Source organism: Olea europaea, chromosome 19 (assembly GCF_002742605.1).
Source record: "Olea europaea var. sylvestris chromosome 19, O_europaea_v1, whole genome shotgun sequence".
Lineage (NCBI taxonomy): Eukaryota > Viridiplantae > Streptophyta > Magnoliopsida > Lamiales > Oleaceae > Olea > Olea europaea.
In genome coordinates, this window is record NC_036255.1 from 4,922,179 (window position 1) to 4,937,764 (window position 15,586).

The 15,586-nt window shown below is 33.3% G+C and overlaps 3 protein-coding genes across 3 annotated transcripts; 2 read left to right on the top strand and 1 right to left on the bottom strand.

Annotated features, from left to right (window-relative positions):
* The first annotated feature begins 2,312 nt into the window (after positions 1–2,312).
* Positions 2,313–3,984, top strand: LOC111368588 (F-box protein SKIP27-like). The gene is made up of 3 exons (XM_022989925.1): positions 2,313–3,027; positions 3,202–3,276; positions 3,381–3,984. Exons 1-3 carry the CDS (start codon positions 2,791–2,793, stop codon positions 3,585–3,587), a joined length of 519 nt encoding a protein of 172 aa, XP_022845693.1. The 5' UTR covers positions 2,313–2,790; the 3' UTR covers positions 3,588–3,984.
* A 4,760-nt stretch (positions 3,985–8,744) lies between these two features.
* On the top strand, positions 8,745–9,476 carry LOC111368238. The gene has a single exon (XM_022989487.1). It carries the CDS (start codon positions 8,745–8,747, stop codon positions 9,474–9,476), a length of 732 nt encoding a protein of 243 aa, XP_022845255.1.
* Positions 9,477–12,960: 3,484 nt separating this feature from the next.
* Positions 12,961–13,646, bottom strand: LOC111368239 (vesicle-associated protein 4-1-like; the record flags this gene model as incomplete). Its single annotated transcript, XM_022989488.1, has 3 exons — positions 12,961–13,199; positions 13,307–13,432; positions 13,566–13,646. Coding segments are annotated over 3 exons (273 nt in total), but the record flags the coding sequence as incomplete, so codon positions are not given.
* Positions 13,647–15,586: the final 1,940 nt, after the last annotated feature.

The following is a 15,586-nucleotide window of genomic DNA, read 5'->3' on the forward strand; positions in this document are numbered from 1 at the left end:
TACTTTATGAAATTATTGTTACACGTGTTTTTTATATTTCTCTATGAAATAATATTTAAATAAATCATTTTAAACGGATATTCATTGCACGCCCACGCCCTTCCAGATGGAATCCAGAATTCAATTTGTTTCCCTCCATAATATGAGGACCCATTAAAGAGTCGTTCTATCTTCATTCAAATTTATTTAAAAAAAAAATTGAGCTCCTTTCACATAACTTTCGTTTTTCTTTTATTTATTTGTTTTATCACATCAATAATCTTTGAACTATAAGTCTGTAACAATTAGGCCATGTTTGATTGACCATTATTTTCCATAAAAAAGGGAATTCAAATTCAAATTTTCATTTTTTGACTGTTTGATAGTATATTTTTTTTATGGAATTAGTTTTCTTAAAAAGTGGACATTTTCTTGGTTTTCTAGGCTGATCTGTTAATTTTTTTATTTTTGGCAATGGAAATAAATTCTATCCCTAATTATAAAAAAAAATATTTTTCTTTAATTAACAATTTCCATATAAAATAAAGTCAAACGAACACCAAAAGATAGATGATTTTCCTGGCTTTTTTTTGGACAATGGAAACATTAGATCCCCAATACAATAAATTATATCCCTTTAATTAACAATTTTCATATAAAACAAAGTCAAACGAATATCAAAAATACTTTTATTTCAACATTTTTCATATGAAAAATTATACCAATCAAATACAATAATTGACAATTTCCAGTAAAGCAATTTTTAGACAATTCAATTCCCTGAAATTTGTTTTTTTACCCAAATTCTATCTTTACAATCAAACAGTCCCTTAGTTCTTTCTTATACTCAACTTATTCCAAATACATACTCGGCCAAATTAATTCTCAATCTGAATTTATTATCAGATTTAAAACCTTCTTAGGAATTCCATACTTTTCCTTAAAATTTTTGGTTCTTGTGTTATTAATGGAATTAAATATAAAATTTAAAGTGTATTTATTAAATTAAAATTAACTTAATCATTAAGATTTCAAGCAAATTTGAATAATTACAAGCAATTAACTTCTATTAGGAAAAACATACAAATTTATAATTTTTATTTTTCTTGCTTAAGTTTATAGCGTTATGTCTTGGTCCATATAAGTACCCGAGTTCAAGTAAGACTTGTTCAAAAAGACTAGTTAAACATGTATGACTAACCAACGAACATTTCGTTTGATCTCACCAATGGTCAAACTTCTTCTATATCGATTATAAATTTGAGAGATGGTGTTGATGTGTTATTTGTTCTCAAACTTAATGTTGACAAGGGTTCTAATTCAAAGTATCGAAAATGTAAAAATTTGAAAAATATATAAATACGTTAATATTCAATTTTAATCATCACGCGAAAGAGTGACAATGGATCAAGTGAGTTGGCTCAATTTTTAGACACTCAAGCTCAATTCATATCCACAAACTAGGCTCTATATTTAGACACTCGAGCTCAATTTATATCCACAAATTTAAGTCACTGTTTGGTTTTGTTGAAAATCAAAAAAAAAATTTGGTTGTAAATTTAGATAAAAATTGATGAAATGTATTTTTAAAAAGTGGATAACAATCTCATAAAATAGGTCGAAATTAATTGTTGAGTTTACATAAAATTTGAATTTCGCTAGTTGTACAATCGGGGTGGACAACCTCTTCACAGGAGAGGATTTACAATTTTTTTATTCATTGTGGATCCCCTTTTATATGTGTGGTTGTCAACTTCGATTGTATATGTAGTATGACCGTTAAAATTTTTATCAACTTTTTTTGTTAAATAAGACATAGGATCATGAAAAAAGTCCAAAAAATGAGTCCGCCCATGAATCCAAAACCAGCCAGCTGTGAAAAATGTGTGTGATTCGATCAATGGCTCATCACAAAACGAGTTCGACCGAGGCAAGCCCACTAGCGGTTCCACCTGTAATCACGCCTATGGGCCAAACGATGGTGGTCCATGCCGACCTGTGAACTCCATTCCCATTGGCTGGCATTCCACAGAATGACCAAGTAAAACATGTATAAACTGTAAATAGCCGTCAACACGCTTCAGCCGCCGATTTAGAATCCATAGCTTTCTCCATTTCTCCACACCGAATCTGGACCATTTGATCCATAAAACTTACACATGTCAGCATCCTATTCAATTGTCATTTCTAAAACTACGCGTCAAGTGTAAATAGCACATCACCAAAGACGTGTTTTAGATAAAGACTGACCACTGTTTGCCACGTCATCAGAACCACCCAACTTGCTTCCCTAACCATTCATAACGGCTAGTTTTTGGGTATTCTATATTTTCCATTTTTAAATAGGAAAATTCAAGTCATTTCTAGAAAATCTCAAATATTTTTCGAAGCAGATTTTTTTAGCCTTTGATGATACTCGCTTGTTAAAAAACCCAAAAAGAAAAAATAATTTTGAAAAAGCCATTTTTAAATGAGAAAACTTGACTGTATATAAAGGAGAGTGATATACAGTAAAGTGTAAAGATAGAATATATTTGGAAGTCTGTTCTTGTTTCCTTTTACGCTACAACCGTTACATCAATCTCCATTTACTCTCTGCCTCAAATTAGGGCTTCTCACGATTTTGGAATGTTGTACACTAATATATATCATTGTATACTTCTGCCAGGAAAGGATTTATAGGAAGTGAAATAGATTTTTTGACTGTTTTTGGCTAGTTGGAATCTATTATTTGAACATTTCAATTTGGGTTCTGGTTTTTTTTGGATAATCTGATTGTGCTTGTAAAGAGAGAAAGAATAGCAACAAAAAATGGTGTTGGGGAAGAAATGTGAGTCAATTGTGAATAGAGCAAATGAAGGGTATGGGGTGGGACTGGTGAGGAGTACATCGTTTGGGAGGAAAAGGGTTGCTTTGTCGAATATTAATTTGGAGTTTGATGGTCATAATGATTATAATCTCACCACACCGACAAAGAGACAGTGCTATGAAAATTCAGTTCTCTGTTCAGACAAGTATGTTCTTGAAGCCCTGCCTCAGGACGTTCTGGTTAGCACCCTTTTTCTGAGTCAATTCTTTCAGTATTGTAGAGAAAATTATGCTTAAATGGGTAATTTTAAGTATATATAACTGTTTATGGTTGATTAGTAAAAGTATTATGGTTACAAAATTAGAATGTCTCGTTAAATTGAGTTCCTAAAATGGTGAGAATTTTTTTTGCAGATTAGGATATTGTGTGGTGTCGAGCATGATGATTTGAAGAAGTTGGTTTTAGTATCAAAATCAATACGAGATGAGGTAAGATTTTGTGGCCCTAAAGATTTTTATTTTAATTAATTTTTTTCCCCTGGGAATTTACTTGAGTTTGAATATTAATTTGGGATTTTTGCTTGAATAAACAGACTCTGATTGCAAAACGGTGGCACTTTGCATATAGTACTCCAAGGAAGACCGTTGGGTTCCAGAACGTGGAGGATATGCGTGAGTTCAATGACATTGAAGCTCCTAATGCTCCAAAGCAGTCTAGGGTTCCAAGGTCTCGGTTGAGTTCAAAGAAGCTAGCTGCCATCTCAGTGGCCTTGTTCGCTTCTGGTAGCGAAGACAATTAGCCACGAAAAGATTTAATGGCAATGGAAACAGAGATATGAAATTGAGGGTTATGTATAGTATAGGCATGCAATGTTCTAGTTGTTGCAGAAATAGTACATCAGGTTGGAATTGTTTGTACATGTTGAAGCAATATCTTCAGGCCTGTTTTCTTCAACTATTCCATTGAAGATAGTTCGGCTTGTCTTTATTTGTTTACATGTATGTAGATTTTAGTCAGGAATAGGCTTGTCTTTATTTGTTTACATGTATGTAGATTTTAGTCAGGAATAGTTTACGGATTTCTTGAAGGGCCGAGTTGGCCCTTCTGTTTTGATAAAGATCTTAGGGTGTGTACATCAGCACACTCTTCTGATTTATTTGAATCAATCTAATAACATATTCCTGTATAGCTTGGAAGTTCAAATGTCTTAATTTTGATATTGAATTATTCTTCGTGTTGATGCTGCACTAAATTATCAGTATCAGAATGTTTTCTTTGATTTGGGATGATGTAAAAAATGTAGGCTGGCATTAACTCTAACCTGCAAGGAATGAAGAGATTATACTCAAATGAATGAATGAAGACAATGAACCTCTCTCTCTCTCTCTCTATTGGTGAGTTGAGGGCTCGTGACAGATTTGCTCCATGATCTTAGGGTGTGTGTATAGGTAAGTCAACATACTAGTTCTGATTTATTTCAATGAATCAAATAGCATGATTTTACATACTGTTGCTGTAGAGACCAATGTATTTTCATTGGTTTGGAGAGTGTACTGATGTTGAAAATGTAGGATGGCAAATAGTGAAATTGCATTCCTGCCCTTGGTGGGCTTTCTCTTGCCACATGAGCAGTGGAAAGTTTTTATCCTCATCATGGGGGCACTAGATCTGGGCTGTGGCAAGTAGAAATTGAACGAGTCCTGAAATATTATGGGTGATGATGTTGAAAAGTATAGCTTGATTACCAAGCACGATCTCGCATTGGCCTCTTGGAGTGAGATTTTCTTCGAGCCTTCCTTTAGGGTAACAAAATGTAAATGGCACATTAGAATCTTTTGAAGTCCCTCTGACTCTTGTATTAAAAAGTACTTTTGAGTCTTGGATAGAAAATGAGTTCGACCTTTCTGTTGGTGGCTATTTATTTGTGTTGGGCACTTGGGCTATCACCTAATTATGGATTAAATTGAGATTCCTTAGATGAGATATGATGTGTGATCACATCTGTATTCAACTTTGATCTATAATCTGGTCTGATTGAGAAATGCTTAAGGTTGCCCATTTTAGGTCTCTGGAGAAGATCATTGTGAGTCAAAATGATTGAGATCAATATTTCTTGTTAAAGTCAATGGGATTTTAGCTTCTCAAGCACGAGTATGGATTTTCTCCCGTCCAAATAGGTGCAGTTTCGATGAGTAGTCGATTAAAGGAAACCTCGGATAAATACCTCGTGACAAAGAAGAAAGTGTTGGTCGGGTTCGTCTCGGAGTGTAAACATAGAAATAGGAAAAAAAAAAACATTTTATGTGCAATACTTCAACTGAGGTTCTTTATTTTAGGAGATGACGTTCTTCATTTTCAATTCTTTTATCGAGTTACAAAGTTACTAACAAGAAAATGGAATTAAATTCTTCTTCCCGCATCCATGATTTTGAACTTTAATAAGTTTGCATTATGGATTTGCTTGTTGAAATTAGGTGTCGAGGAAAATGTTGCAACTATCTTTCAAGTTGTCTAGTATTGTACAATTCCACTAAATCAAACATGCTATGAACGAATAAGTAGGTGCTGGTACTCCTTCAAAATTTCTTTTAAAAAAAAGAAAAAAGATGAGATCCGAATTAAGTGGGGAGTTGATAAGATTTAAATGAATTAAGTAGCGAATTGATAACATTAACACGAAGTTGAAAGTTGATAACACTTCTATGATATTGGCAAACATTTGTAGTTGACAATGAAAATGTGAAGGCAATTCAAAGTTTCAAGACTCAAATTATAACAACGAAAACATTGATTATAATTTGAGTGTTGAGACTTTAAATTGTCGTTACATTTTCGTAATAGGATACTGGATTTTGATTGGCAAAATCATTGATTATGATGAACACCAATTTAAATCAAAAGGATTGAAGATTTTCTAATTTTTTCAATAACAAATAAGAAGCAAGGGCAATAATGACTCTTAATAGTAAATATATAGGAACAAAATTCTAATGTCGCAATAAATGTCAACATTGAATTTATTAATGATTTTGTCAATCAAACTAATTATTGGCTATTCTATTATGAAATAACAAATCAATTGATTATAATTGATTCTAATTTAAATCAATCAATTATAACTGATTTTAATTTAAGTCATATTTCATCATTTTTTATTAAAATCTAGTAAAAATGATTTCAATTCCAACCAAATATGGCTAAATAAAATTCAATACTTTTTGAAAATCCCTTGCAATTACAGCTGGACCCAACCCACGTGATTTGCTCTCTAAAGTTACATCAACGGTCATTAATTAACTATTGAAACTTTATTTTGGGTTACCCTAATTTTCACTTTCCAATTGCACAGCGTTTGTCTTTGAAGAGTTCTAATTGAATTGACGGCTGAGATTCATTGTCTGCCACAACCAACAACTGCCATTTCCATTCCCTCCATCTTTAAAGCAAGAAAGCAGGACACGACGTGCCCTCTTGCTTCGATCTTAATATTTCCCAACAAAGGATCGAGGAAAAAAGATCACTCAAACTTGCATTATTGACTTCTTTAACATGATATGTGTATGACGAAAAAGCTAAAAACGTGTTGAGTCCCTTGAGTTCTTACATCATTCGTATCTTAAGTTAGTTTGTTCATCTAATCAGACCGTGTTGAGTATGACCCATGAGAACAAATATGTAAATTTAAAGAAAGTGTAGGGTAGGTTTTCTTTGCACATAATTTTTCTTCACAAGGGTGAGATTGAAATAAAAATATTCAAGACTTGCATGATTGGCATCTTTATTGGTATGGTGGGACTTATGAATTAGGAATTTAGGAAGTGTAAGGTGGAGACTGAATCAACATTGTGAATTTAGGTCACTTGTTTTGTGAGTGTTTGAAAATTTTATGGTATGGCAATTAACATGCTGTGGATGATTGGAGTAGTTGCGCGTATTGATTTAGTTAGAAGACTTTGTTAAATGATGTTTTGAAGAGAAGTGTGTGGTTGCACATTTACGTTCGACTTTAATCTTTTTCAATTGCAATAAATTTGATGGTTTAACAAAAAAATTCTTTTACTGTTTGAGTTGACACTACATTTATTAATTTCATGTGTAATGTAGGATTTTTAGGTTGTGATTTGTATCACAATCTAATAAATACATACAATATTCAAAGCAAGAATTGAAAAGGTCAATAAGTGATATCAGAGTCAATTTGAAGATTTGAATTTTTTTTATTATGTAAGCAAAATACGAAATCGAAAAACATATTGAGAACTTTTGAAGAAGATGGATAATTCAAATTCATTGTAAGAGATTTAATATTGGACGACTTATTATTATTATTATTATTTTTATGGATAATTCAAATTCTTTGTAAGAGATTTCTATATTTCATTCGTCGCTTGAAAAGCAAATTTTGGATCTTTTTCCCGACAAGATATATTCAACTAAGGATGGGGAAAAAAATTTGTAATAATAATTCGAAAGAATTGTAGAAGTACCATTAAAAGTGAGATATTGGTCTTTGTACAAAATTAGAGAGTTACGCACTTGACCAAAATTGTTGCTTTACTGCTTATAAATATAGTGTTTTATTCGAATTGGAAGCATATCCTTCCTCCCTCCACAAACATAACATTATATGATTCGCTGAACCATCCATCCCAGCCACGTTAGAGAACCCGAAAAAGCTATCTACTTTTTACATATCATTTCAAGCACCTTCTTTATCCCTTGCCTTTCCTCTTCATCCACACATCTCCATCCTTCTTTTTCCCTTGCCTTTCCTCTTCATCCACACATCTCCATATTTATACATATATATGAATGAACATTCGACAGAAAAGGACATGTATGTACACAAAATTAAACGACGGAGGAGCAAAACTACGTGCTTAGTGAATGGCGAAACTTGGTTTTGTTACAAGTTTTTTTTATTTTTCGTTTGAGGAAGTGTGAATTTTGTACATGTGGGTACCTAAATTAGTTAATTAATGGCACATGTTGTACGTTATTATGTGAGTTAGTGTATATCTTGTTGATCGTTTTGTTGACAAATGATAGACAATCTCTTTAATTGAAGAATAATGATGCTTGAACATGTTCAGAGATAAGCCAAAAATGGGCAGACGGACTTAATTGGCAGCACTTGTTTGGATGTTTGTCTTTTTATTTTCAAACTGTCCAATCATATGTCGATATGTGTCCTCCCATTTTTTAACCTGTCTTTGAGCCTGTTTATGTAGCATAATTGTTGTTTAATTAAAAGACAATTGAATTTCAATTATCAGATTAAATTGGAATGTATGACTAAAAGGTGGAAACTTGAAAATTTTCCCACACTTCCTTTTATGAGAGGAAACCATTTGACTCTTATGCAACGGAAGGCAAATAATGATTATCAATTCTAGATATTAGATTATAAAGCTTACGTTTCATAAAGACAATAAGCGTCCTTGACAATCCTTATTACTTTAAATCATAATAATAGCCCTGTTTGGACTTCATTTTAATTTTAATGTATTTTTTATTTCTTCTTTTTAATTATACATTCTTTAATAAAATAATATTATACATAAATATAAAAAATTTTCTTCTTTTCAACCATGTATTCTTTAAAAAGTTGCAAGTTCAAAATATATTTTTCCTAAAACATCATTAAAATGGATGCGAAACAATGGCCTATATTATACATGAATTTATAAATTTTACGGTAGGGAGACTTGCTTTTCTTGATGCCTTCATCATCCCCACACCCACACCAACAAAATCCAGCCTAAAACTTATTAAAGCAGTCTCTTCTTGAAAAATTTATTTTCTCATACACTGATACACGCACAGTGGCGTTGTGTTAGTGCATGCGATAATGGAATTATGTAATTTCAATTTAAGCCCAACCTGGCTTCGATGAATTTCCTACTCATAAATATCTCCCACAATTGAGTGTCTTTTCATCTTCAGAAATTCATCAATGGAGGAGAAGCAAAAACAAAGAGAATCCAATTTCTTTATCTTTCTTCAAGAAACACTCTCCTTTCTTAGCTCAAACACTCTATTCTCCACCATCTTCACTTTCTACACTCTGATTCTACTGTACTTCCCAGCTTTTTTTCATAGACTCATTTTCTCCCCCGTCCTAATATCTACCTCAATTATCTTACTCTATCTTCTCCGCCTCGGTGCAAGTCAAAAAACCCAAAAGGAAACTGGACCCCATTCCCCGGAATTCAATTCCACCGAGAAATTATTAACGCAGAATGAAGAATTTTCGCTTCATGATCTCAACCGGGTTTCGTGTGAATCCCGCAGCGATCCGAAGCAGAATTTGAATCTGGGTCCCAGTGTTTTGGCTGAGTGTTTTGTGGAATGGGACGTGAGGGCACCATTGGAGGTTATACATGAAGAATACGAAGGTGAAGAAGAAGGAAACGAGGGGTTTTGGGAGGGAAAGAGAGAGGCACAAATGGCTATAATTGAAAAATACGCATCTTTGTCACTGTATTACCCGAAATTCGACACAGACACTTCGTCGGAGGGAGATTTCCTGACGATCGAAGACCGGGAGTCATCTGAGAACTTATGCTTCCGGTGGGAAGAGGATGATAAAGAAGGGTTGATAGTAATTGAACTAAACGGGAAGAATAATAATAATGAAGTCGATGAAGAGAATTTGATTGAGATTGATCTTTTTTTGTCGAGATGACGTGGGCTTTTCCGGCGTTTATTCCGATGAAGCTTAGATACAGTTAACCTTTGTAATTAACTAAAAGTGGAAACGTTTTGGGGTTATAGGTTTTAGTAGATAGAGGGTTTACCATTGTATCAAATCAAATAATCAATGACAAAGTGCAATTACTCTCTTAATCCAAATATTACTCATGATGAAGTCTTGTAATGACTGATTTGTCCTCGGTTCTTGAGATTTTTTTCCTTTCATTATCCCTCTAATATGCAACGGGACAAAACTCGACAGAATTAATTATATTCAGTATTGCATATCAAATATGCTCAAATTTATCTAGTTATGCGAAATCAAAGAATAATGTGATACATGAACAACTTTTTGCGAAAGGAAGCATTTTGTACATCACTTGTGGACTCAAGAGATAATTGGTCCTGCAAAAATGTGATACTTATTACAGTGCACCTAAAAAGGTTATGAAAGTTTGAGTGAAAGGGATTTGACATGCAAAAGTTACTTTAGATTTCTTCATTATTCAGCAAGTTGAATAATTGATGACATAATTATCATGCAATTCGATTCAATGATGAAAAATAAATACATAATTCTGATAGTAGATTATACAAGGTGTTAGAAAATCAAACTTAAAATAAATCTCACTCCTCTATTAACGTTAAACGCGAGTTTGATTGTTCACAACTCTTTCAGGTACTTGCTTGGGAGAAATTATATTAAATAGGTGTTTGTACCCATTTTTAAGAGAAAATGAATTTTAGAATAGTAAATTGATGGAGAATGTGTGGATGAAAAATAAGGAAATTTTTTTGATTTACGTGTAATATTATTTTAATTAGTGATTAAAAAGAACAGAGAGAGAAAAATGTATTTTAATATAAATGGAAATCAAACGGAGTGTAAAATTATAATGAAGTGAATTAATGGATTTTAGTGTAAGTTTGGAAGAAATTATAATCTCCCTTAAAAAACTAAGAGCACAAAAGGCTTGGTATTGAAATTAAAATTAAAAATTCTATATTTGAGAATTTTATTGAACAAGTGTAGACATGTATAAACATAAGTCCATGAATATCAAATGCGACCCATGGATTAATCGGCCTAAATTTACAAAACTTTTAGGATATTTACATGATCATATATCAAACAAGAATTAATCTACTCATCCAGGCCCATGAATTAATCTACTCATCCAGGGGGCTTATTTGGCCCCCTTATTGGAGGAGGGGCTGTTTAGCAGGGCTGATCAAACAATCATTTTTGGGATATAAGGACAAAACCCCTTCAAAACACACACGAGGGGGATGAGTAGGGTGGATGTTTTCACAATTTTTTATTCACATGAAACCCACCCCATGTTAGTTTTCTATAATTCTTCACAATATCAAAAGGAATCATGCTACACGAATAGGGAGGCTGACAACCTCCCTGACAGTGACGCCATAGAAAAGGGGGAATGAATAATTTCTTATTCAAACAGGATCCGCGATATGTGAGAGGCGGTTAGCCCTTCTGTCAACCATTTTCAATCACTTTAGCATTTTCGTATCAAAAGTCATTCACATTCTTGGGGATGTTAAATAACAAACGATACATAGCTAGAGATTAAATTCAAAACTATACATTTGATACTAATTTTTTTAGAGGATCAAGAAAAAAATACTAAAGGGTCTTGATTTTGTCAAATATATACTCTTGTTTGGATTAACACCATGCATTATTTCGCTTTTTAATCATATATACACAAATAAGGTACTTTGTTCTTGGTCAAGCTTGAAAGCTTGAGGAAAAATTGCAATGATGAATATTGGTGATAGAGTTTCCAAGCTCGAATCCACTGAGACTAAAAACTGGAAAAGGACTGCGCGAGTTTGGAGCACCCCCTCCATTCCTGACTACAATGTTTAGTATGGCGAATGATCCAAACACAAACTCCCATATTTCATGGAGTTCCTCTGGTACTAGCTTCATTGGTTGGGACCATATCCAGTTCTCTGCAGAGCTTCCCCCCCAAAACTTTAAGCACAGAAATTTCTCAAGATTTATTTACCAGCTTAAGGAGTAATCTAAAATCTAAAATCTAAAAGAAATGGGAAAGAGGAAGGGGGAGAGAGACTTCTCTTTTCCTATCAGTTCGATTGAGTGGTATTATGGGAGGTCAGTTACAAGCACGTTTCAGGAAAATAACATAATTTTGTATATTTCAACAAATGAAGATATTCAATTTAAGATACAAGTATATACAGAAAATAAGTCTACGAAGAAGGAACTGAAGTAGAGTCAACACATATAGGCTTATCTTCTATCGAATAAGTGGACTATCCCCTTGATTTGAGCATTGAAACAATCACTAAACCAGATCCAACTCGTTTCGTAGTCGTAGCTTATTGGTTAGAGATTCTCCACGGAGTAGTTCGTATTACAACTTGAATTATTTGTTTCTTGGCTTACAAGAAATTGTTATATTGAGAAAGAATTAGGAAAGCAATATTTTCTATTGAATTCTTAGTTAGCTGACCAGAAATTGACTTTCACGCTGGTTGGATGAAACCAATTCTTCTTGTGTCTGTCTAATTCGGTCCTGTCTTCCCACTTCAATATGATATAGTCTCGATCGAACACTACAAGTTTGAATTTACCATGATCATTAGACGAAAGTAGCCCACCTTCCTAGTAATAAACAAAGATCTATACCACTATACACAAGGATCCTCCACCAACTATTATCATATTATATAGATGAGATGTCGAAAGATATAGATAGAATCGAGACAAATCTTTTTTCTTATATTTATCTTCTCAAAGAGTCACCATTACGGCCCTGGCTCAATGGTTCCGTAGTAGGTTTTAGAACATTTTTCTAAAAATAGAATGAATCGCTATGATGACCACAGATTTCAATATCGTGCTTTTTGCAATACTTATTTTATGCTTAATCTTTCTCTTCAATCGTTACTGCTCAAAAAGTTGTAAAACTTTCTTGTAGTCTTCATTATTTATCTATCTATTCTAATTTTCATCTCTTTCTTTTCCTACTTCTCATACTTATTTACCTTTCAGCTTAGATAATCTTTATCCTTGTTTTATTTTGAGTATGGTGGGAGCACTGCACCTTCCGGCTCCTTCCAACCTCATGAATGGACTTCGAGGAGCTGGTCTCATTAGAGCCTTTTCCCGAAACAGAAATGGAAGGTCCGTCAGTAAATTTTTCGATCCCTGAGATAATGCGTGATGAACTCCAGGTGCAGTAGTAAAAAACTCTAGATTGGAATCATCAATGTGCAATCAAATTTTCCAACAAGAGAATGATAATACCATTTTTCTTCTTGATTCTCTTCAAGATACGCAACACGGAAACCAAAATAAATTTGGCCACAAGTTCAAATAATACTAACAGAGATGAAGAAATGCAAGCCATAACTTAAAGAAACCCGAAATATATATATTTTTTCCATGCTCAAAGAAGCAAAATCATAATATCTACATAAATGTGGCAACAGGCCAAACTCATCGCCTAAAAATTACAGTTTTTACTCAGTTGTCCCACTGACAGTCAAATATCTCCTACCAACACTTGTAACAAAGTGTTCATTGATACAAAAAGTTCATTATACTCATCTAAAGCCCAGAACAGAAATTTCCAGCAGCAGGAGAACAACAAACCTACAGTAATACAGAGTCTGTCCCTTCAACTTGTTGACGTGCTAGATATCTTTCTCTTCTTTCTTTCTAAAAAAATAGAATTTGGAAAAGAAAGACAGGAATAAATACTAAACAGAGAAGGGAATGAAAATCTTACAAGAGAAAAGTTTCTAAAGTATCAAAAGATATCATACCCATTCATCAATGACAAGTCCTTCACCAATAAATGTTGGACCTGCGTCTTCTAGAGGCTTCTTGCGAGCCTCCAATTCAGCCTCAGCCTCAGCTTCAGCCAACTGCCGCTTCAGTTTTTCTAGAGCCTTCAAAGATTCAGCAGGCAGATAATCTCACAAATCAACATTTTCAATGTAAAAATGCATGCAAAAGATGAAGCTTCAAAGTAGTTCAGCAAATGCAGTATATGTTGTAGGAACCACTGTCTAGAATCGTTACTGGGCTAGGACGTTCCACATCTAGAAATACAACCCGAAGTATCTGTTCCACAGCCACTTCATCCTTCTGCTCATCAAAGTGTTCCAAGACAACATGAAATGATTAGAAACAATCAGGAGAAAGTTCAAAGAGACTTTCTTAGACAAATCACGTTTTCCAGAGCCTTGATAATGCGATTATTTTCAATAATATATGCAGTCACTATATTAACAAGACCAATAAACATAATTATTGCAATTGAAGCACAAACTAAAAGAGTATGAGCACATAGCCAGCAGCACAAAATTATTTTCAAGATAGGTGCACAGAAATAAAGCTATCAGGAGAAGAAAGTGACAACCCAGTTCTGCTATGTAGTCCATCGGTCCATTCATCTTTAGGCTCATGATTTTAAACTTCACTTTGCCTTTCTGATCTGTTGGCTTTTCATTGTTCTCTGGAGGCTTTACAAACTTGAATACTAGTAGATTCATCCAACACCAGGACCAGAGCAAGAAATAAGAAATACACAAACGCTCCTTAAGCGCCCTAAATTATTGTGAAAGAAAGGGAAGTGCAGAAATCAACACATAAATATTACCAGTTGCTATAATACTCTTGCCAGGAGCGAGAACTACCCCCAGGAGGTTGCATTAAACAGCTTTTTGGTGCTGTGTTTGGAAAGGAAGCAACATCAGTAAACTAGACTAATCAGATACAAGAAACAACGAGAAAGTAGGTTTATCTGGAAGTAATAAAACAAGACCAGAAATTTATTCGCATAAACAGAGGGATTTTCCAAGGAAATATTTAGCAAATGAGGATGTTAATAGTGACAGGATGTAAACTTACTCCAAAAAACATAAAAATCAATCTAGGGAGGGGAGGGAGAATAATTGAGAATAGATTGCCTGAAAAATTAACTGGAACAAAACAATAGACCCTATTGAGATAAATGATGTTAGAAGCCTGATAGTAAATATCAAAAGAATAATGTCAAATGCTTTTAATTTCCTTGACAAATCATCGTTCTCAATGGTGCATCTGTAACTTCTGGTCGGTGGGATTAGCCATTCGTTACCATTAGAACTTCAATTTAGGGCCAATTTTCATAGCAATGGTTCGTAAAAAGGCTCTTTACATTGTTTATATGGCATTCACACTGATTAAAAAAGTTTATGCCGAGTTCTTTATAGCATTTTAGATCTACTCAATATCATCCCCAGTAAAAATTCTCTCTTTGTAGCACTTGTCACTAAAAAACTCTTCAAAACATTTAGCCATTAACCAATGGCAATAACAAATACATTTATACTCATCCGTGTGCAGCTCATACGGAAAGCATAAAATTGAACCTGTCCTTGTCAACAGCATACACAAACCGAGATTAATTCAAGTAAATAAACCGTTTTGTCAAACAAAATTGATTTTAATAGGGCATCTCCAATACTAGGCCAAAATACCAAATTTTGGTGGTGCAAAAGCTTGACACTGAAGTTTGTGCACCATCTTGTACCAAATGTGCAAAGACAAATTTGCCCTTTTCCCATTTGCCAAATAACTGATGAAGGGTATTTGTATCATTATATATTTTTTTAATACAATAATAATAAATTACTACTACTACTACTATTATTATTATTTGATTTAATATTTTCATTTTTATAGTATTTTTACTAATTGTACTACGTTTTTTAATTTTACTAATGAATGTAATTTTTTTTAATTTAACATAATTATTTATTTAGTAATTTGTAAAGTAAATAAATAAATATTTTTTTAAATAAATAAATTATTAAGAATAAAAAATGAAAAGAAAATGATTAAAAACTCTTCATTTGGTATAAGTTTTAGCATTGGAAATAAATTTTAATTTGATACAAGATTTAGTGCAAAATGGTACAGTTTTTGGGGCAGCACTGGACGGCCTAAGTATAGTGTATATCAAATACCTACATGTACGATAAAAACAACTGAAGATAAATTTTCATAAAATAACAGACGAAGAAGAAAGAGGTGTTACATGGAAAGTAGAGCTTGCT